General features: G+C 41.8%; 1 protein-coding gene across 1 annotated transcript; it reads left to right on the top strand.

The window, feature by feature from the left end:
• The first annotated feature begins 1490 nt into the window (after nt 1-1490).
• urm1 (ubiquitin related modifier 1) lies at nt 1491-10835 on the top strand. Its single transcript, XM_062413322.1, has 5 exons — nt 1491-1559; nt 2316-2386; nt 7178-7259; nt 9037-9085; nt 9684-10835. Exons 1-5 carry the CDS (start codon nt 1525-1527, stop codon nt 9750-9752), a joined length of 306 nt encoding a protein of 101 aa, XP_062269306.1. The 5' UTR covers nt 1491-1524; the 3' UTR covers nt 9753-10835.
• Nucleotides 10836-22832: the final 11997 nt, after the last annotated feature.

The raw sequence follows: 22832 nt of genomic DNA, 5'->3' as shown, positions 1-22832 counted from the left end.
TCCTCATTAACACATGAATGAAGACAGGGTAGGGCCTGTAAGGCTTGGACGCCAACAGAAGGCGACAGATTTGCAATTCAAACCTCTGACTGACCTCCTCCCACCCCCACCTCATCCTCCCAGCCATGTATACGGGGACTGGAACTGTCACCAGTATGATTGAGGACGCATGCGAGGAGGTCGAGAGGGATGGAGAGGGACAGATGTGCATTCACACACTCATGTCATGCCTCTGCACATGTTCATTTCGACAGCATCGATGCAAATACATGCATATGCACAGTCAGAGAAATGTGTAAGAGAGAGTGCAGTACCTGTGTGTGCTAATGATTCTCCAATTTAATGATTTCTTTCAAAAAAGTCAAGTTCAAGTGGATATCAGTCCATAAATGAAGGCGTGACCATATGGCAGACTTAATGCAGGGACGCTGGGGGGGAAATAAATGCATCAGTTTATTCTATCCTGGCTTACAAAGGCCTCAAATACATTTATAGAGTAAAGTATTGAACGAGAACATGAAAAAGAAACATCCATATTCATTTCAAGAAAACAGTATGACAATTTAAAGACTTTTGAAATTTTCAAAAATGCCCGTTGCTATTAGTAATTCCGCCTCCTGGACTGACATGTGCAAATGGAGCTCAGTCTGAACATGTTCAAGTTCAAATAAATGTATTGAAAACATAAACATAGCAAAAAGTGTATTTAATATATGACATTTAAATGTATGAAGAATATTTAAATATTTAGGTGGATTTGTTCAAAAGCTCTTTAGCTCAATTTCCAGTAATACATAAAGCAAATAAACTCAGATCAAAGCGAATGACCAGTGTTTATTTTTAGTTAGTTTATACCTTTATATGTATCTAGCGGTTCGTTTATGTATACAAACGATGTATACAATTTTAAAGCTTTTGGCAAAATTTCACATGATGAAGGTTCTGTGTAAAATTATGTGAATGTGTTTGTTTCTATAATATATCATAATAACGATATCATATTTGGTATACTATGTAGTGAACATTCGTTTTGTTTTGTTTTATTCCTCTTTTTATGAATTTCATAGTGAATTATGATGCATAAATTGTAAACCCAAGCTTGTGATCAGGATCTTAATAAAGTAAGTTTGCATTTGACTCTGAGGAGGAAATGAAATTAGTGTAAATTATCTTATAAATAGTTTTATATTTATCTTGTTTTATTTATTTACTTACATTAATTGAGGTAATATGAAGTCTCCTTTTCATTTATTTTCAAAGTAAATACAAAGAATAACGTTAACAACATGTTTAGAGCATAGCAGGTAAAATATATAACTCTATATGTAAATATGAATAGAGAGAAACGACAAAACAACAAAATAAGTGTGTAATATAATGAAAGTATGAATAACAGGATATTGAAGCAGGTGCAGGGAACAATGTATAGTAAAGACGTTTCGAGGAAGTAAGTCTCCTTTAAAACGCGTCTGATTGCGTCACTTCCGGCTTCCCTTGCCAGTACTTCCTGGTTGTGCCGACAACATGGCGGCGCCCATAGCGATTCACCTGGAGTTTGGGTAAGTGGATTTAAAACGCTTTGTTAAAGGTTGTTGTGACAGATGAAGCATCTCTTCAGCGGCTGAGATGCAGTTAAACCTCACACGAAACTTACAGGGATTTAAGTTTGTGAGTTTTATGTAAAAAAAGACGTGAAATCTGTGGAGAAAACAGCATGTGAGGAGTTTGTTTATGAAGTAATCGCCTGGGGGGAGGGAAGGGGGGGACAGAGAGAGAGAGACAGATAGACTGACTGTCTGTCTGTCTGTCTGTCTGTCTGTCTGTCTGTCTGTCTGTATGTATGTATGTGAGCGAGTGTGTGTGTCTGTCTCTGAGAGAGAGAGTCTGTCTGTCTGTCTGTGTGTGTGTGTGTGTGTGTGTGTGTGTGTGTGTGTGAGAGAGAGTATTTCACGAGAATTTTTAGACTTGAACGCTAGTTTGAATCTGGAGAATCCTACAAACACAACATAGATCCTCGCGTATTAGTGACCAAATGTATATATAAAGAAGTATGTGTATTATTTTAATATACGTTATAGTAGTAATGTTATATTTTTGTAGTAGTAATAGTTAATCCGTTGGAATTCATGGGTTGTGATCTTGAACGAATAATATGGAAAAAGAGTGTTATAACCGAGAGACCCTTATACAGAAAAACATACAAATTAACTAAAAGAGAAAACAGCTCGCCATTATTGCCTTATTGTAAACCTGCATGTGTCTCTAAAGGCCACAGAAACGTACTAATTCACCTGTTGGACTCTTTCTTACTCCAGAGGAGGAGCAGAGCTGCTGTTTAATGGCGTGAAGGAACATCATGTGACTCTTCCAAGCCAATCACAGCCATGTGAGTATCAACTGGAACTGGATCATCGTAATCTCAAACACAATTAATATTTAACAAGTATTTTGAATATATCATGTAGCTGCATCAGTTCAGAAAACTCAATGATGAGAATGATTCCTGTTGGTTTTATTTGGAAGTGTCTCTGCAAATAAAATGTCATATTACTACAAATCACAGACTGGCGTTATGCTAAGTTCAAGGACGTTAGTTAAAAATAATAATCATGACAATCATCTGTCCATGAATACAAAGTACAGATATGTTTGTAAAATAAGACTGTATTTTCATACCACGGCCACATGCTGATGAACAAACTTAAAAGTACATACGTGTATGAGGTTCACAGCGATGGACTTCATATCTATTCTGAAGCCTTTTCAAGTTGACTTGTATAATGTATTTTAAAAAATTGAATTGACCACATTTTGCCTCATTTTTTTACTTAGGCCAGTGAATCATAACAATCTAGTGTTTCTCCATAAAGAAATGATGACCATATCTACAGATTAATCTCATGGCCATTACCCTCCCATCACCTTTACCGTTTCCTCTCTTACGCTTCCTCCTTCAGTCGCTCTCTTCTCTAACATCTCTTCACCTATGTGTTTTGCCTCCTAACTCCTCTCTTTTGCCTCTTCCACTGGTAAATGTCACCTCCCAGTTACACTGATGTATGTGAGTGTATCTGAAATAAAGGGACGTGCATTTAGCCTCTGTGAGTATCAGGGCGACAGAGCTCAAGTCATTTTTTATTGTCTCTGAGATCATTTTGGCTGACTCGGCGGGCGTGTACTTCATAAAATAGTTTCCACCTCACGATCCACAGTGATTCGATTTAATTTTGTCGAGGGGATCTGGGTTACCTCCAACACGGGTCACTAACTCGACATGAACCCTTTCTACACTTTTATTCCCCCAAACCGAGCACAGGACCCGGGTCATTAAGAAAATGATGACAGGAAAATTGTAGTGTAGTGTGTAAAGGCCGATGATGCTTCTGCAACTGCGTCTGCGGCTTTTCATGCCGCTGTGGCGCAGGACACATTGTCATTCATGCTTACCCAACCGTTGCGCGTGTTCACCGCCAGAACACTAGGCGGAGTAACGTGTTTTGTCAAACTTCTTTCTTCTTCGTCGACTGTTTATTTACATCCCCACTGCGGCTCCTCATAGCCCTTTTCTGGCGGACAAATCCTCCAGTCAGTGACGGGTTATGCAAGCGGTCATACTTTCAGATCTCTTCTGTCAACCGCTCTTCTATTTGGTCCATATTCGTTCTTCTAAATCTTCCGTTGTTTCTGCCGGTATTATGGGGCAGGAAACCGGAAATGCGACTCAGAAAAGGATGTAGTTAGCAGACCAATCACAGCCTTGCGGGCTGGCGGAGGCTTGCAGAGCTTTGTCTATAGTTAGAAAAATTGGGCGACGCACGTAAGGGGCCCGGAAGGGCTCTTGCGCTTACAGGCCCGTGTAAACGCAGAAGCATGCATCAGCCCTAAGTGTGTGTTTGTGTGTGTTACAATGAGAGAGAGAGAGAGAGAGAGAGAGAGATAGGGAACAAATGAGAAATATGTGTCTTTGGTATTTGACGAAACAAAGGGTGTTCATCCACGGCGCTGATGTTACCACGACAACCAAAAGACAAAAGTTGACCAGAACAGGGAATGTCGGCCTTGTGACCTTGCTGCGTGTGTGCATGTGTGCGTGTGTGTGTGTGTGTGTGTGTGTGTCCTGTGATTTTTTTCACAAAGTGCGTAAAGTTCATAATGTTATTAGAGGAGCACGGACATTCAGACTTAATGAATCATGATACGTCTGGACTGGTTGCATGATCCTACAACTGCCCCTCTGAACTAATTTGGGTGTGTGTCTGTCTATGTGTGTGAGTCTGTCTATGTGTGTGTGTGTGTGTGTGAGAGTACAGAGGGGGTGCTGCGAAGGCAGATATAATTGGTTCTGAATCCTTCGTATTTCTCTTTGACCCCAGCCAGTGATTGATGACCCTCGACTGAGAGACACCACCCCCACTCTTTCTCTCTCTCTCTCTCTTCCCTTCTTTATGTAACTCTCTCGTCGCTGATACATTGAGCGAAACCCCCGTGGTTTAAGGATCACACAGTTTGTACCTCTTGTATCAGCAGAAAGATGGATAGCTCACCCCCCCAACACTCAATGTCACCCCTTCAAATGATTGTCATAATTGCACGAAAACAGAAAAGCAAAAAGGAGAAGAAGGAGAGAGGGGGAAACTGCGTGCACAATGGAAAAGCGGGCCCGGTTTTGAATCGGCGGCAAGATGGCGCCTTTTCTCCCCCCTCCCTTCCTCCGTGTGTCCTTTTCCACCCACGCGACACAGCTATCCCAAGATGCATAAGGAGCCTGTGACGCACTTTCCCTCTCCCATGTCCGTTTGTTCCCTCGTTTTCTTTCACCCTTCTACCTGGACCGCAAGGCTTGATAAAAAAAACCTTCAACTCTCCTCCTGTCTATACTCTCACCTTCACACAGTTCATTTACAACATTAAACCCAGATACCTGTTTGAATAGTAATCCATGTATAAGCCTGCGGGCGACTTAAATCCGTAGACGTGTCAGCTTTTACAAGGCGGCCAATGAGAAACCGGCACCTGATGAGTGTGTCTGTTATACAAAGATTAAATAATGAAAGTTTGAATTAATACCAACCTGTGTGCTGAGCTAAGGCAACACGTTAAGTTGCTTTTAGTGTGTGTGTGTGTGTGTGTGTGTGTGTGTGTGTGTGTGTGTGTGTGTGTGTGTGTGTGTGTGTGTGTGTGTGTGTGTGTGTGTGTGTGTGTGTGTGTGTGTGTGTGTGTGTGTGTGTGTGTGTGTGTGTGTGTGTGTGTGTGTGTGTGTGTGTGTGTGTGTGTCTCAGAGAGAGAGAGAGACAATTTTAAAAGGAAATGGATGAAAGAGGGAGTAAGGGGTAATGGTGGAGAAAAATACCAACAGTCCAAGGCAGAGGGAGAGAAAAGAAAGAAGTCACCACAAAGAAGGAGTTATGACTGCTGGAGTGATTAGTTCTGTTTTTAGCCCTGCAGAGGTGCAGGTCAATATTCACTGGCCAGTCGTGTGTGTGTGTTTTGTGAGCGGAGGTATTTGTCTTTTTTTATGTGGAGGCCTGGAACCGTAGAAAACCAGAACTATCATTATACTACACTGAGCTGGCCGACACTGCAATTAACCTGAACACCATGCACACAGGCTTGGAGGCACACACACACACAGGCTTGGAGGCACACACACAGACACACACACCTTCTACATCACATATCACTCGCACAGTCTGCTGCCCTCATATTCACACTGACCAGTGAGGTGCATCTCAACGTCTTTTTCTTTTCTTTTTCACTTTCTTAACTGAAGGTTTAAAGTATGCCTTTTAACTGGAATCCATTTTTTTTGTTTTTCGTCGTTGTTTCTGTCTTCGCGTCTTTAGTATCCATTTAGTTCTAGTGGACAATTTAGTGGCCTTAAGATCTCAGTCATTTTAAATTTAGACTAAATGTAAACCAGCATTCTTTATCCAAAAGAGTAATAAATCAAACAATATAACAAAATCTACATTTTACTACATTGAAAGAATAAATGTTTTCCCAGTCAGAACTGACTCTGTGTTATTAACTCGTCCCTTTGGTCGAGCTGAAGTTGTTGGTTCGACTCCTACCTGCTACAGCTTAGCCGCTCTCCTTCTTACACCTGGCTCGCGATGACTCACCGTCATCCAATCACGCTCGCATCTGCTGTCGCTCTCTCTCTCTTTCCTCCTGCTCTCCCTGAGTGTATTTGCTCTTTCTCTCTTCTATTTAGTTACTCTCCCCTTGCACATTTCTGTCTCCTCTGTTCTTTCAGTCTTGTGTGTGTGTGTGCTCTGCGCCCAATCATTACGCGTCATCGTGCTCAACACCAGGAAACACTTACAAGAAAACAATTTCTTTTTACCTGATTTGTGTGTCCACATCATAACACACCAAAAACACAAACACACACAAACTCTCACAGGCTTTTAAAACTGCTCGAATGTTAACGTTAAAGATGGGATAGCTATAATATATTCATTGTCAGTTGTTGTTGTAGTGGGGATTTATCCTACAACCTTGTCGCTTTTGTGGCCGTGAGTCGGTCTGAGTGAGGCTCAACCTATTGTTGAGACGAGGTCAATCTGATTGTTCACCAGGTCACACTCAGAAAATTCAAGCATCCAGGATATTCAAGTTCAGGCAAAAAATGGAGCTTTAAGCGTTTTAATTTATTAACAAAAATGTATAATTTGTTTGTTTATTCCATTAGTGCTGCACTAAAAAATCAATGCAAGTATGAGCCTATAGAGATGTGTATACATATATATATATATATATATATATATATATATATATAATAGCATTTATATGTATATAGTGTCTACAATAATATTTTTCTTCATTATACCATTTAAAAAAAGGTCTCGCTGTAGGTATCAGCTGTTTCTCAATGTATAGACGCCACTCTTGGTCATTGACATCAGTCCACCCTCCCCCATTTCCAGTGTCCTCCCCCCCAAACATACACTTAAACTCATAAATATACATGCACACAGACACACACACACACACGTATATCCAGCCTCGTCCCGCCTGGTGCCTCTGTCGCGTCACATCGACCAGGGGGCTGGAACCGTGCACCTTGACCCTTAACCCATAACCTGTGACCTCTGTTGTCTGTCTGTGTATGGGCTTTGTTTGTCTGTGTGTCTGTGTGTGTGTGTGTGTGTTTGTGTGTTTGTGTGTTTTCCAGGGGATTTGAAGCAGCTGCTGGTCTGGATCCAACGGAACCTGCTGAAGGAGCGGCCTGAACTCTTTGTCCAAGGAGAATCAGTGTGAGTGTGTGTGTCGTCTGTGTTTGCACTTGACACACACTTGATCTGTGTGCAACAATACAGCCTTATGGAACATTTCATACATCACACTGATGCTCGAGCATAATCCTAACTGTCAAATAATAAAATTGCTCTCTAAGCAGAGCTTTCAGCGTCTTTGAAATTTGAAAAATGACACTCAACCCGATCGTCAGTCTTTCCCGAGCATTTCAGTTTCTCTGCTGTTTGAAACTGCTGAAATGCTGAGGAGAGGAAAAAAGAAGCAGTGTAGCCTTCAAGTTATAGGTTTCAGTAAGATGATTACCTGTGTGTGTGCATGTGAGCTTGTGTGTTTGTACGCACGTGTGTGTTTGGGTCCAGGGCTCGCAGCAGTCTTATAGGACTGGCTGACTTTTACAGCTGCCTTTGTGCAGGACTATTTATAGCACCACCTAACCAATGAATGGAGAAAAAGCTGGGCTACCTATAAAGCTTATAGATTAGATGTGTGTTTGTGTGTGTTTTCTGTCGGCAGCACACACTTGTTTTAATTCAAACCATCATAATGTTTCTTCATTATCTTTTAAAAAGATCTATGGCTGCTGTTCACCATCTTCACCTTTTATCCCCCTGTTCTTTTGTTCTCTCAACACACTCCTGTTTGTGTTAGTGTGTTTGTGTGCGTGGCTCGTGCAAAGCGTTTGTTCTCATAGGTTCCTCTCACGTGGCCCTGGCTCATTGACGTCACAGATCATGTTGGAGGTGCAGAGGAGCCTGTTTGGATGATACGAGGCAACAGTATCTGTTTTAGGTGTAATCTCGCCCTCCACACGAACTCAGCTCTATTTCATGGGGGGGAGAAGAGGCACACACTTGCATCTGCTAAAAAGACTGCACCCAGAGGTGCCTGTTGTTACCCTCCCCCATTATCCCCATTATCCTCTTCGAAAGGGTGGTGCTTTTTTTAAGCTACATGTGTGTTATTTTGGGGCCCCCATTCATTTTCAGTGACAGTTTGTTGCCCCCATTTGTTTTCTCTTCTCTTTTACCTGAGCCACTTTTTATAAGAAACAAAAATCATCTTAATGTTCAGTCTTTATTAGTCAGAATACAATGTGGGAAATAAACACTGGTTATTCAAGTGTTTAATGTATATTTAAATAACATCAAACATGTGCAGTCGCATGAATATACCAGGATTAATCTGTAGTACTTGTGAACTATTTTTACACTGAAGTTAACGGGATAAACACTGGATTTCATTTTATATTTTTTCAGAGCTACATTTTGCTACATACGGTCAACATATATATTCAAGTATATTTTTTACATATATATTTATATTTTTCAGGTATATTCATCACTTTGATATTTTTGATTAGATTGGAAATGTAAGACATGTGATGCCTGCAAACAAATTCTCCCTGAGTCCCTGTGCATCACCTGTTTAAATACAAATTTATAAGAATAAGAAGGAATTTGATGATTAATGTACATTTTTCTCCAAAACATAATGAATTATAAAGATACAAGAGAGCAATATTCTTTTTCATTTAAATTTGGTTTGAATTTTGGTTGTAGCAAAAAAATGTTTTCCAAACAATGTGAATGTTTCTCTCAATTGTATTTATTAATATATTTAAGGATTGTTTTCAGTTTCTTTCTTTATAACGTATACAAAGTAAGTATGTGCTAGTGTAAGATGCTTATATCTGTTTGTATATTTTACGTGTGTGTGTGTGTGTGTGTGTTTAACCGTGTGTATGCTTCTGACTCAAAATGGTGTGTTTTCCCACAGGAGACCCGGGATTCTCGTGCTTATCAATGATGCAGACTGGGAACTAATGGTGAGCGCTGGGAGCCATGTTCAATGTCAGATGCTGTGTGTGTGTGTGACAAATAATATTTAGCATTTTGTGTTTTCATCTGCAGCATGCTGTGTGTTTGCAGGATGCAATACTCCACTATTACAATGTTAATTGTTTAGAGATCAAGCACTGCAGTGTTTAGATCCTCACCCTGCGTTCACAGCTTCTTTAACTATATCAAATTCTTGTTTGGACGTTTAAATCAGGAAGAGGAAGCGTGTGTGTGTGTGTGTGAAGGTTAGCCTGTGTGAGCACTGATGCTGCGATGGTTCACTCTGACTCACTTAATGTTTCATATAATGCAGAAGCAGCTGCAAGACAAGTTTGTCCTTGGGGTCTCATATCTGAAAACATATTTACACTCACAGACCGTCTGAATGCTTCCATTTGAATCCATTGATTCAATTACAGGACTCCACACAGGATGTAAATGAAATGAAAAGTTTGTTATTGATTGGACCCCAAAGGGAGCACAGGAGTAATGCACATATTTGTATTGGTAAACACACATACTTCTGCGTGGACTCGTGCAGATGTGTGACTATTGAGCATTTTGTGTGCGTTTTCTGATCCTCAGGGGGAGCTGGATTACCAACTGCAAGACCAGGACAACATCGTGTTTATTTCTACTCTTCATGGTGGATAGAAAATGAGCGAGGAATGCAAACACATCCCTGACTTCTCTGTAACCCCCCCCCATATCCCCAATGCTCCCCAGTGTCCCCCTCCAAATCCCAACAACACGTAAAACCCACTGGGACGCTGTGAATGTGTCAACCTGCACCGTGACGATGGAGGTGATTGATGTTGCTCTGCAGGAATGAGTGGAAACTCAGAGATGGCTGCTGAGGAAAATGAGGAAGGTGTGAGATGGGAATTCTGCAGACTTTCTCATAAAAACTGACTTTTTTATCTTTTTTGAGATAAGATTGGTCAGGCTCGTGGGGCAGCCGTGTAAAGCTTGGGTCGTCCTGGTCAGCTCACAGATTCAAGTGTAAACACCAACAGTTTGTTTGTGTGTGTTCACATCCCTTCAATTTCTCGTCTAGTGTGATAATAGAAGACAAAAGGACCCCAGCTTGAGTTTTAAAATGGTTCTCTGCTCGTGAGAATTTAAAATGAAGGGTAACACTTAAACATCCATGAATTAGCTCTTATACGATGCATTTAAAATAGAAATATATACATTATAATGTAGCTGTATACAGATATAGGCATTCTAAGTGTATTTGTAACATCTTATACATATTTTAATATTAAAACAGGGTTTATCGATGTGATTCACCTGTCTATACACTGATGATAATAAACACCCTAAAATAGCTGCATATAAATGTACTTACATCTACATTATAGTGTCTTAAAAACACTAGTTTCTAATATTAAATGTTGATATAGTGTGAAACTCTAATGTTTAAGTGTTCCCCAAAATGTTTTTTAATGTTTCATTTTTTTGGTCCCATGTTATTTTGAATAAATGTATTATTTTTCTACCTTTTTGTTTCTATTTTTTATCAACAATTTCTTTTCTGATATAGAAAAAAACATAAAACCACATTTTTCTGTATTGTGGGATTTAACTCAAAACAATATGTATCTTTGTTCATCTTCCATTTTTATTTTCTTGTTTTTTCCTTTACATCACCATCGGGTGGGAATATTTCCAATAATGGCCTGAATGTTGAAATGTGGAATGCATAATAAATTAGACAAATGTTTAGGCTACTCATCTATTTGTCTGTTTTAAATTTTGTAGATTATTTCTACAGCTTTATTTTAAATAACATCACTGCATTTTCTATCTATATTGAAAATGTTATTTTGTTACTAATTCTATAAAGTTTGTATCTATACATTTTACTCTCTGAACACAAACCCCAGTGTCAGCTGGAAGCAGCAGCCTGTGACACACACTCACACACACACACACACAAACACACTGAGGCCTGCAACCAATCTCTCCATCAGGATTTTACATGCAACTTCGATAATTCCTGGTGATATCTAATACCTGATCGATTAAAACCCCGCTCTGTGATCACACTGCACTTTTAGGCTGATTAGACGAGACTTTGGGGAGATGGTACCGTCCTGCAGCCTCAGATGGAATATTCATAAGGAGAGGGAGAGGGGGGGGGGTGAGGAGCACAGGACCACTGCGGGAGGTCGAGCTCTAGCCTCCGGGCTGTCCTCCCCTGAACGCCCGGGGCGACCTAAAACCTTTTCTCGGTTGTGGAGTCCGATTTGCAACGGGAAACCGAGCGATAATGGCCGGTAGAAAGGAAATGCTAATGAGGCTACATGTGAGGGGGTTAGAGAGGAGGTGGCACTGTGTGTGTGTGTGAGGGAGGGAGAGAGAGAGGGGGATTTACAGAAGGAGGAGAAGATCAAGAACATGTATTTGCATGTGTGTGTGTGCGTGAGAGAGAGACTTGAGATGTAGATGGTGATGAAGAATATATCTCTGTGTGTTTGTGTGTGTGTGCGTGCATAATGCCTCTTACAGGCCACTCTTAAAATATCCCTGTTCTAATTATTTGGTGTTTGTTTGTGTGTGTGTGTGTTTGTGAGTTAGTGAGAGACTTGAGTTGGAGAAGATGATCAAGAACATGAGTGTGTGTGTTTGTTTGCGTGCGTGCGTGTGTGTGTGCGTACATAATGCCTCTTACAGGCCCCCTTTTAAAATCTCACTTTATTCTAATTATTTGGGTAAAATATGCAGAGTATCATATGTTTGAAATGTTCCCTAATATTTTAAAGTGTATAACCTCCCGCCCTCGTTCTATGATTTCTCTCTTTTCTCTGCAGGGTCCCGTCTATTACCTGGGGCCTGCACACTCTGACACTGCCCCACAGGCTGCAGGTGCATGCTGGTGGTGCTGGTGGTGCTGGTGATGGAGAGAGACCTGTGAAGAGCTCAGGCTGCAACAGTGGGAATAAAACGCGCATGTGTATCCGGTAAACAGCCATAAAGTCCACACCAGCCAATAAAAGTAAAGCACTAGACTATGATTATACATAACAGCATTGATTTAGTGTTTTCTTTATTACCATCAGGCTGACGGCACGATCCTCTCTTTAGATTAGAATGTATGGGGGGGGGGGGGGGGGGGACTCCAATCATAAAGTACTTGTCACTGATATATCCATTATACTGACATAATTTCAACCATTAGTGATTGGAATTATTTTGGTGCGTAATCTGAGATCCTCTCCTAAATAAAATATCACTTGCCTGCTGGTTTTAATGCTTAAAAGCGAATTTTACTGTCCGTCGTGTGGCTGCCGTTTCTCCCATTGGGCTCCCACTCTCTCCCCTGTAGTGAATCCAGTGTTACACACTAAACACATGTTATCTGGATGTGAATGGAAAATAAACCCTGTAGATGGGAACGTGCATTTTTAAAACTATCCAAAGAAATCCCAGTTAATTGCATTGTTCCAAAGGCTTCAAGGTATTTTTTGCATCTGTCAACACAAACACAAATATTACAAGACAAAGCTATTTTACGTATAATACGACATGACACTACAACCTGCTGGTTATTCTTATTTAAATAGATAATTTTGATATTTTTTTCGGCTAAAACACGTGTAAAAACCTTCGATTTGCCGATGAACCTGTCTCACCGTGGTTGTTAAAATAATGCGTGTGTAATTTAGAGGCTGCTAATGTTCTTTGAATTAAAAAACCTAAACGATTAAAAACGAACCTTTTGTGAGAAATAAAAACAGAATAAAAGACGAGTCCTTTCCTCAATGGACACAGGAGAATTTCCCCACAAGAGCAAACATGACGCACTAATCCCCAGGATTTAAGAAAGGTTAGCCATTTAATGTTCAAGAACAACACACACACTCGTTGGCTGTGTGTGTGTGTGTGTGTGTGTGTAGTGTTTGCGTGGAATTAATTAGAGTCTATAACAGAAACAAAAACGATATTTTAAAACAAATTTAAAGTAACAAAATATCTGCAAGAGCTGAAATATTATATATATTTTTCACTAAATTTCTAACCCTGTTTTAATTATTTACTATAGTTACATTAGTGCACATTATTTATTAGAACATTTAATTTGTCTGAAAATTTGAATTACACAATTTACGAGCTGTAAAATGGATTTAATAAAAATAATACTAAACATAAAATACATTATGAATTGGTGTTAGTGTTGAGCTAACCCAGGCCTGTGTGTTAACGTGTCCTGCTGGAGGATGCTCAGCCTTTAAAGCTTCTAAATATATAGTTTAATTATTAGAAATGTTTTCCAGCGAAATTTGGCTTTTTAACCGAAACTAAATCAGAACCCTTGCAGCTGAATGGAACCTGCTTCTTGCGTGTTTACTCCTCTTCCTCACTGAGTCTGTGACATGCTCCAGTTTTTCCTTCTTCCTGTAGCTTCGCTCGTCACTGAGCGTCTCGTGCTGCATGTGTGAACCTTCAGCTTCGAGCCTTCTGCTGTTTGTCGAACACAGTCGATACATCGACGCCTGCGGTCGATATTTGCCATTTAAAACCAACAGTCTTCATTAGATCTTCGACCAACTGTAAATACCAATCGGGCCAAAGCGCGACGCACACGACGCCACGCACGAAAAACACATTACAGGAGGCATAGTGAGGTTTCCTCCACTTTATTGGCCCATGCGACCTTCTTCTCTTCTCTTCCTTCCTTTCTCCACAACATGCAACCTGTGATTGTGCATCTTACCTGCGAACGACACAGTTACACAAACACACAACGAGAGGAGGCCTCAGCCTGCTTTGTGGTGCGGAGGCCCACACGACCCTTTATGTGGCGCTCGGCCAGCGACAAGCAGTGATGAATGTGAGTCTGCAGCAACAGATGTCCATACACAATTCTTGGGGTTAAATTGAGAGTTTACTCAAGAATTGCGTTTGGACAATCAGACGCTAGAGACTCTGGAAAGGCGCTGCCAGGACAGAAAGATACAGAACAGGAAGAAGAGATGAGACATTGAGAGTGTTTGAATGAGAAGTGACTGTGGGCAGTTCATGGAGAGGCCCACGGGTGCACCTGCTCCTGCCGCCTGAATGCTCTTTGACAGTATTGGCTGCAGAGTCTGACACTGAAAACTGTTTCCTTTCCTCCTATGGAGAGTTGCAGCCCTGTGCATTATTTTTGACATCCTCACTGCTCAGCATTGCCTCCTTTCCCCCCCTTTTCTTTTTTCTTTTTTTTTTTTGAAAAATCAGCTTTCCCAACACTGAGCTGTTTGCACCGAATCCTCTACACAGCCTCGTCTTTCCCCCTGATGTGGTGCAACTCTCCTGCAAACACACTTGGATAGAAACTTGTCCCTGGTGATGCAAAATGTGCATCTTTGAAATATCAATCACTTTCTGACTTTTCTCCTTGCTGTTTGAAAATGCATGCATCCTTTATCTCCCCCACACCTCTCTCCCACTCTCTCCTCTATCTATTATCTCTCCATGTCTGTACACTGGTTGCTATAGTTGTAAACTTAACCCCCAAGTCTGCCCCACGTCTCTGGGGGCCTTAAGATGGCTGCACGGCCGCTGCATCCTCCAAGTAAAATGTCATCTCCTTTCCTCACCAGGGTTATTTTTACTTTTCAGGTGTCTCGAGGGGGCGCAGTGAAAACACAATACACGAATCAAACAGCTGCAGCTTTACACTTTCTCTCATTTTAAAGTCCGGTGTGCATGAGGGAAGAAAAAAAACGCCATTTCTGCACCTGTGCTCTGTCATCGATTTAAAAGAGAAAGACTGTTCGGTTGAGTTCCATGGATGTTAGGAGGAGAAACCCCCCTTCCTATATCTGGAGGAAAGATATTGGAGCGTTTGGGTTCTTTTCCTTTGGTAAAGATGAAGGAAAATGCCACCAAAAAAAAAAAAAAAAGAAGACGAAGAAGGAGGAGGAAACCCCTTAGTTCCCGTTGGTGCGTCCTTGGTTCCCAGACGAGGGTTCTCTGGGCTCCGAGCTCGGTACAGATGCCCCCCCAGCGAGCAGCGTCGGATGCTGATAAAAAAAAAGAAAGAAAGGAAGAAGAAGAAGGAGGCTGAGGCGCAGGAGAAGCGTCGGGGGCTTGGTGCGTTCACTCCGGCCACACGCTCCTGGCTTCACCCCCCGTGCATCCTTCCTCCACGACTCCCTCCCTCGGACTGACTGACTGACCGACTGGGATGGATGTCTCTCTACCCTCCTGCCTTTTTCTTTGCGCCGCTCCAACAATGAAGAAGAAAAAAAAAAAAACGCAGCGCGGCCACGACGCAAGGCGGAGTGGAGAGGGTCCTCCGCTTGGTACTGAATTTGAATAACACCACAGGGTGATAAATGTCCATTGTACTGCTTAAGTAATGAATCTCCGCTGTCCTCTGTGCTGCACACACACACACACTCACACACACATTCACACGCACGCACACACACGCCAGCAGCTGCGATGAGGGACCAGCAGCTCCTCTTAAAGACACAACAGCCCTATTTTCTACCCAAAAAGAGATTACAATCCCGACACTGTTTACTCTCTGACCGCACTGCATGACGTTTAGTGTTTCTCTGGTGCCCCCCCTCTCCGGTGTGAGCAAACTAGTGCAACGCTGTGACCAGGCACTTGGACATAAAGCGGTGCCTTCAGCGCCATGTGCAGCCATTCTGCAGCGGAGAGGCCAGCCTATACTGTAAGGCCTCTGTGGAGCTGTGTCGTCCCGAAGTGACAGAAAATGAGAGGATTATATGACGTGTATGTGACAGGGGATTGATCAGGGGACAGACACCGTGTTGTGTTTGAATGTCCTGATTCAAACTGCACATTTCGTGCAGAAAAGACGTAATGAAAAGTAAAAGTAAAAAATGTGCAAAACCTGCAACAATCCCATGTGGTGCACATGTCCTATATTGCGATTTAAATACCCTTTATGTTGCACTTGTGCTGCTGTTCTTTTATTCATCTTTCAAATGTCAAGGTTAAGTCGTTCAGCCCTCGGGCGCACCTGCATGGTTAAATCACAGACACAGTGATTGGTGAGATCAGAATTCAGTATTTTCACAAGAATTTAAACAGAAGTAAAAATTAAGAAACAAATTAACGAGATCATTCAGCGTTTTCCCTCTGAATGGCTCTAAAACTGCATTTTACGCACAGTGGAGAAAACCCTGTCCATGTTGGCATACGTTGGTGTTCATGCGTAAAAAGGGCTTCGTGTAAATGCACCAACATATAGCGGCTATGATTTAAAAAAAATTGATTTAAAAAAAGAAGAAGCTTTAAGCATGTGCCTCCTCTCTCCCTCTCAAACAGGATCAAACCCATCCTCATGTCGTGCACATCAGCACTTGAGAATGCTGCGTTTGCGCTGCAGCTTTTTGATGCTTACAAACGCCACCCTCTCTCCTTCTCTCCTCCTCCTCTCCCCCTCTCCTCCTCTCACTCTCTTCCTCTCTCCCTCACTAATAAATCATCCTGACTGATCCCGCCCCGGGCGCAGGGGGTCCTCCTCTTTAAAGCTCAATCCGTTTTTCCCTTTTCATCCCTCTGAAGAAGCCGAGTTAACCTCTGCTGATCCACAGGGCCGGAGCCTCTCTCAGCCTCAGCCCGCCTCTCATTCAAACAACCAGTCACTCATTCATTGCTCTTTTTTTTAAGGGTTGCAAAACAAACCCCTCCATCTCCACTTCTCTCTCTCTCTCTCTCTCTCTCTCTCTCTCTCTCTCTCTCTCTCTCTCTCTCTCTCTCTCTCTCACTCCCCCTCCTTTTCATGCCCTGACTCTCTTAAAGGCGGGAAACCAGCTGGGGAGAAGTCAAGAGGGTCCACTCTCACTCTCACCTTGACACCCCTCATACGGTACACCCCTCTCGCATTGATACTCCCAGTTAAATGGACAAAACATAAAAGCCTCAACATTGTTCAGATCACAGAAAAATGTACTAAATAATTGTTTATTTAATTTAAAACTGCTGCCATGTGTTGTAAAAAGTGACTGACGGCTCAACAAGTGATGCACTTGATGTTGGATCCTTGTAAACTTTTAAAGTTGTGGATGAGAAACTTTTGCAAATCTGCAAATTCTGAATAGTAAAGACCACATTTAAGGTCAAGCACAAGAAAGTCGTTTGTTTCTGACTTATTGGGCATATTGGGCTTCAATTAATTGACCCAGTGGGATATTTGTGTGATTTGCAATTAAAAAAAGCTCCTAATAATGGATCAAAAAGAGTAAAGAGCAACAAAAAGGAAACCTAAAATGCTGTTGACTGTCTCTAGCTGTGGAATTTAAGGCCTTTTAGCTCAGTGGCTTTCATGCTGGCTGTTGGTCTTGGTGGTGTATAGTAGGGGTATGTTGTGTGTACACACAGAAACAGTAGGGAACCGCTGCACTCGACGTGGGGGCCACTGTGCCTCCCTCCATTCACAAATCAATGTTTAACCCGGTGGCTAAAAGGCCTGGCAGGGGAGAGGGAGGCCCAGTCGGCGGGGTGGGCCATGAAACCATGCCACCGAGAGATGGAGGGGCCAGGGAGGACAAAGGGAACAGGGGAATCCTTAAAACAAACCTCCTCTGGTGAAGGCATCTCCACCCCGCTGCTAGGGCACAGCTACAGAGGATGGAGAGCAAGTGTAGAGAGGCTAGAGAGAGAGGCGACGCTGTGGCAGGGAATGTCACCGGAATTTATAGTGGGAAGGATGTTCAGGCAAGACGGGCCACGTAGAGTCAAATGGACAAAGGGGTAAATGGGGAGGAGAGTTCCTGAAGAGGTTATAACAGTTCCTCCCTCCATGCATCCACCTGCTGGTGCACTGTTCTTTTCTTTACACTCATTTCATCCAGCCAGCATTACAACAGTGGGACCTGTACCGGCTGCTTGCGATATTTAGTGGAGCAAATGTTGGAGATAGGGAGGAAATAATGATGCAGAACCAGGGGCGTTAAAAAGCAGACAGGCAGCGACGGCAGGAAACCAATTACAGAGAGGCACACCCGTCTGAAGGCCGTGACACACAAGAGAGACACTTTTTAGTTTTCATTATAAATTCATTCTGTCGCACACAGTCTGCATTCTTTTTTTTAAGCTTTTTGCATATGTTGCACCATAATGTCACCTTTGATGAGTTTGATGAGGTTTTGAAGAAAACAAATCCCACCATTTCACGTTGTTTTGAAATCCACCACGCTTTGCATGTTTTAGGGGCTGAGGGAATTGATCTATTGACCTCCACCGACTACGCAAACATACATTTGTGTGAGTGTGAGCTTTTTCCTCGATGTCAGAAGAGTCAACTCATCAGAGATTACAGGTTTACTCCTGGTAAAAGTCCGGGCTGGAAAAATAAATCTTGGAAGGAATCACCGACCGGCATAATGGCCGAGATTAAAAGATTAAAAAGAAAAGTTCTCCTTTAAACGCGGAGTGAGTGTGTCCCCCTTCTCTCTTCTCACACCAATACACACTCCTCCTCACCCTCTGACTCCCCCTCTACCGCCATCACAACCACACACACACACACTCCTTCCCCCCGAGCATGCCGCTGCCTAAACATCCCCCAGAATTCTTTGACAGTAGCTGCGCTGTTGCCTGGCAACGGGGCGACGGACAGCGTCATCCAGGGAGCAGCAGAGAAGACGAGAAGCAGAGAAGTCTGCACTAATCTCACCGTCACTTTGAATCGAGATCATGGGCAATGAAGGTGTTTGCAAAGAGCCTGGAGATTGTTAGTGTTTATCAAAGATTGTGAGACGGAAAGCAAATCCACGTGTCAATGAACACATGAAGTATAATATATTCAGTGTGAGTTTTTAAATGTGAAAAACTAAATTATGCATCTGCACATGTATCTCTAAACCGACTCAGAACCACAAACACATACAGGGAAATTAACGCCACCTAGAAAATGATGTTTAATTATACTGAGATTTCTAACCCTCTGCTTCACCAGAGCTACACCAGATTCACTGACATCATAAAAACACCAATCTATTGTAAAATGAGTGATACTATTTTGTGACAAAATATATTTAAAGAAAGATTTAATTGTAAATAAGAAATCTTAAATCTTAAATATGATTTATTTCATATTGATGAGATCAGATAATGCAATCATACCTGTATCACTGACCTCATGATCTCATTCTAATCCAGAGCCTTCAGTGTTTGCACCAGTTTCTCTTTGTGTTGACTGACTGGTTTCATGTACAGACTGGAATCAATGTGCACTGGTTATTCTCTTTTACTGAAGCAATCCTGTTTGAGTGCTTGAGCCTTGTGCTTGGCCTGGATGTCACTTTATCCAGATCCTGCTGCCGGCTCCACAACATCCCATCATCACACTCTTCACTACACACAGGAAATCAACCATTAAGTGGACTCAATGTTTGATTTTCAAGAAAAACTGTGTCAGTGAACATGACGTATTTATAATCCCATACCTGTGAGTGAAAGACATCTGCAACAAAATGTGCATGTTTTACATCCCATTAAATTATAGGAAATATATTGTATATATGCAATAGCTGAGATGATCCCACTGATTTTTCAAATGATCTCAATGATTACAATTTCAAGTATTTGTAAGGTTACGTCCTCTTAGTAACCTCCTCTCTTCAGTAACATCTTTAATCACAGTGTACAGGTTTGTCAGCATCAGATAAGAGTTTTCCAAATATCATCTGCAAAATACTGCTTCTTCAAATAGTGTTTTTTACATTTTAAGTTTGTACAATGAGATTTGAAAGAGCTTTATGAGCTCAGGTGTTTTTTTATAGTTTTCTAATGCAGAAAATGATAATGGAATAATTCATCTTACAATAAAATGAATAACCTCAAGTGTTCAGAGCTAAGAAATAACCATTTAGTTAAAAATGAATGAAAGAAAAAAGGCCCAACATTTTCTGGCTTTTGAGAAAAATTCCATAATTATAAAAGGAATCTAAATCGCAAGGGAAATATAAACTGTAAACACCGTCAGTGATGAGGACTGCTTGATTAGATGCTGTGAGAAGAAACAATCCTGGCATCACACACAGCAGCGAGGAATAGAAAATGTCTGCAGCCCCAAAACTCTCCCCATGCAGGAAGTATTAATTGATATATGTAGTTTGAATTATACAAACAGACTTTGAGTTCTTTCAGCCTTTCAGGTAAAAGTTTAAATTCCTTGATTCTGTCCTCAAGAATAAATCTAATTCTTTCTGTCGGATCAGTTATTCTAACAGTGGCCACTTCTTTTTATTCCAAAATGAAACAAACAAGCTTCTTAAAACCACCCTCATTGACTTCGATAAAAATCAAAATATCTCCATCCAAGTTGTGAACAATAAAACTGGTTCGAGCTTCTCAAACAAGACCTGTAGCTTTTATCTGTTTTATATCATTGCCAATCGAATATCATTGTGTTTTGGGTAAATCGATCAATAAAAAAAAGGTGAAGAGGTGAAGAAAATCACTTCTATATGGAGTCGCTCGATTTTCCTCCCAAGCTCAGTGACACACATGTGCAAAGAATGACAGATACAGTCACTCAGAGTTCAACTAAAACATACGAGTCCTCAAACAGTGAAAACGTTCCACTTGTGAAAACACACATATGTCGACATGGGAGGAGCCGAGCTGCTGCTGTAGCTGCTGAGTAAGAGAGTACGGGCCACGGCTCAGACCCTGAGTGACAGGTATTGACCCGCCCAGCCAAAAGACGTCTCTGTGGGAATGCTATTGATTATTGCCACAGCAATAAAGGTCCCGGAAGCTTGTGAGAATGTCACGACTCTCTGCTGCCTCCAGGCCCCGGGTCCCAACACACACACACACACACCCACAGACCCACACAAACACACACACACACACACAAAGACCGAAACACTTTCACTCTGACACATCCCAACCTGCAGTTCTCTCACACTAGCTCCAGCTTTCTGACTGGACAAAGGAGAGATGAAAGAAAGAACGGCAGCATGGTGACTGCCTGGCTGGGCGAGGATGTGTGTGTGTGTGTGTGTGTGTGTGTGTGTGTGTGTGTGAACATGGATGAGTGGTGGGCCCTTAATAGACCCCCCACCCATCCCACCATGCTTTAAAGAGTCAGCTCACCCACATTCCAGGAAACATATTTATCTGCTGTTTTCCAGCCACGGTGAAAGGTTTTAGTTTTATTTGCGAGATCATTTGGGTAAATGTCTTTGAGATTTCTGCTGCACTGACAATACAATGTGTCCAGCAAGAAAAAAAATCATAAGCAACTTGTCTTTCCGGAATCAGTCAGTGTTACGCAGGACATTCCACAAACTAGAGGCTGATCGGCCACTTTATCCCCATATTACATTTACATGTATTGCATCAGATACAAATACCACGTGCACAGATACTTTCCACAAACTCTTGACACTAAACACAGGCAAAACATCCATATAGCTGTGAAATTAAAATTTGTTACTGTACAGTCACTGAATAAAGATTTCACAAAATCAGGATCATTATCCAGACTTGTACAAAATTTACCAGTTTATAGATATGAACCCACTACATATGTCTTTCATACTGTAATTGAAAGATCTCCCCGTTCCCTGATCTGGATCCGCACAAAAATAGAACAGGTTCTTTCCTGACTCCTCCCACATCCATACAACAAGTTTAATAATAATCCGTCCAGTAGTTTTTGCGCAATTCTGCTGACAAACAAACAAGCTCATACAGTTCCAATGAAAACTAACCACACTGAGATCTGTGGATTATCCAGAGTTATAAGAGCAATACTTCACGTGGGACACATTAATGTTTGATTTTCTACTTCACCTTTTAATGACAAAAATTATCCCACCATTGTATTTGGATGGAGGCAGAAAAAGTGTTTAGATCTCAGAACGTGCACAAATAAAACCATCTGCATGGATCAATATAATTAGTGGTAAACGAGATAATGTGTTTTATTTAACAAGTCAAATGAAGCCACACCACACATGCAAGATGGTCAAGTACGCCTCTCTTTCACTCTGACCTGTGCAATCTGCTCAAAACAATGCAGCTTTTCCTTTTGTCTCACTCTCTCTCCTTTCCTCCGATCTCCCTCTGTCCCTCGTTCACACACCCCCGCACACAAACGCCATCTCCACCCTTGACCTCGCTGTGAAAAGTTAGTGGACCCGGGGTTGAACCCTCCCAGATCGGCCTCTGCCACAAACGCATGGGAAAGTGCCCCTTGTCATACATACACGTATGTGTGTGTCCGAGTGTGTGTGTGTGACTGTGGAAACACTCGGGGTGTCATGAATAGGAGAGATTTGACCCTCAACCGCCTGACCTGTCCACACAAACAAACCCTGAGCCACTATTGTGAGTGGTCAGTGCCTCAGTTTATTCACAGCGGCCGGCCAGAAGAGGCCAGATTCATTATATATCACTTTGTTTATTATTTGCCACGCAAGTCTCTGCTTCTCCTCTTTTCTTATTTCTCCACCGTTCTCTTCCTCCTGTTCCCATCACTCCTCGTTTCCCTCTCTTCACAGTTTCTGTCACGTCAATGTCCGATCTTGAATCTTCACTTGACTTCTGAGCAGATTGCACATTAGAACTAAAAATCCCTCTATTTTCTCCACTTTATGTTTATTTATTATGTTTGCATTCAACGTAATATTTTCTCGAAGATTTAACAATCTGCATATTTGTGCACAGAGTGAGGGGGAACTGCTGGATGTGACTGATGATGATAGATCTGATTTTGTTTCTGTAATATAGATCGTTAGTTGAATG

This window comes from Platichthys flesus, chromosome 19 (genome assembly GCF_949316205.1).
Source record: "Platichthys flesus chromosome 19, fPlaFle2.1, whole genome shotgun sequence".
Classification (NCBI taxonomy): domain Eukaryota; kingdom Metazoa; phylum Chordata; class Actinopteri; order Pleuronectiformes; family Pleuronectidae; genus Platichthys; species Platichthys flesus.
This window is presented reverse-complemented; position numbering and strand designations above follow the sequence as displayed.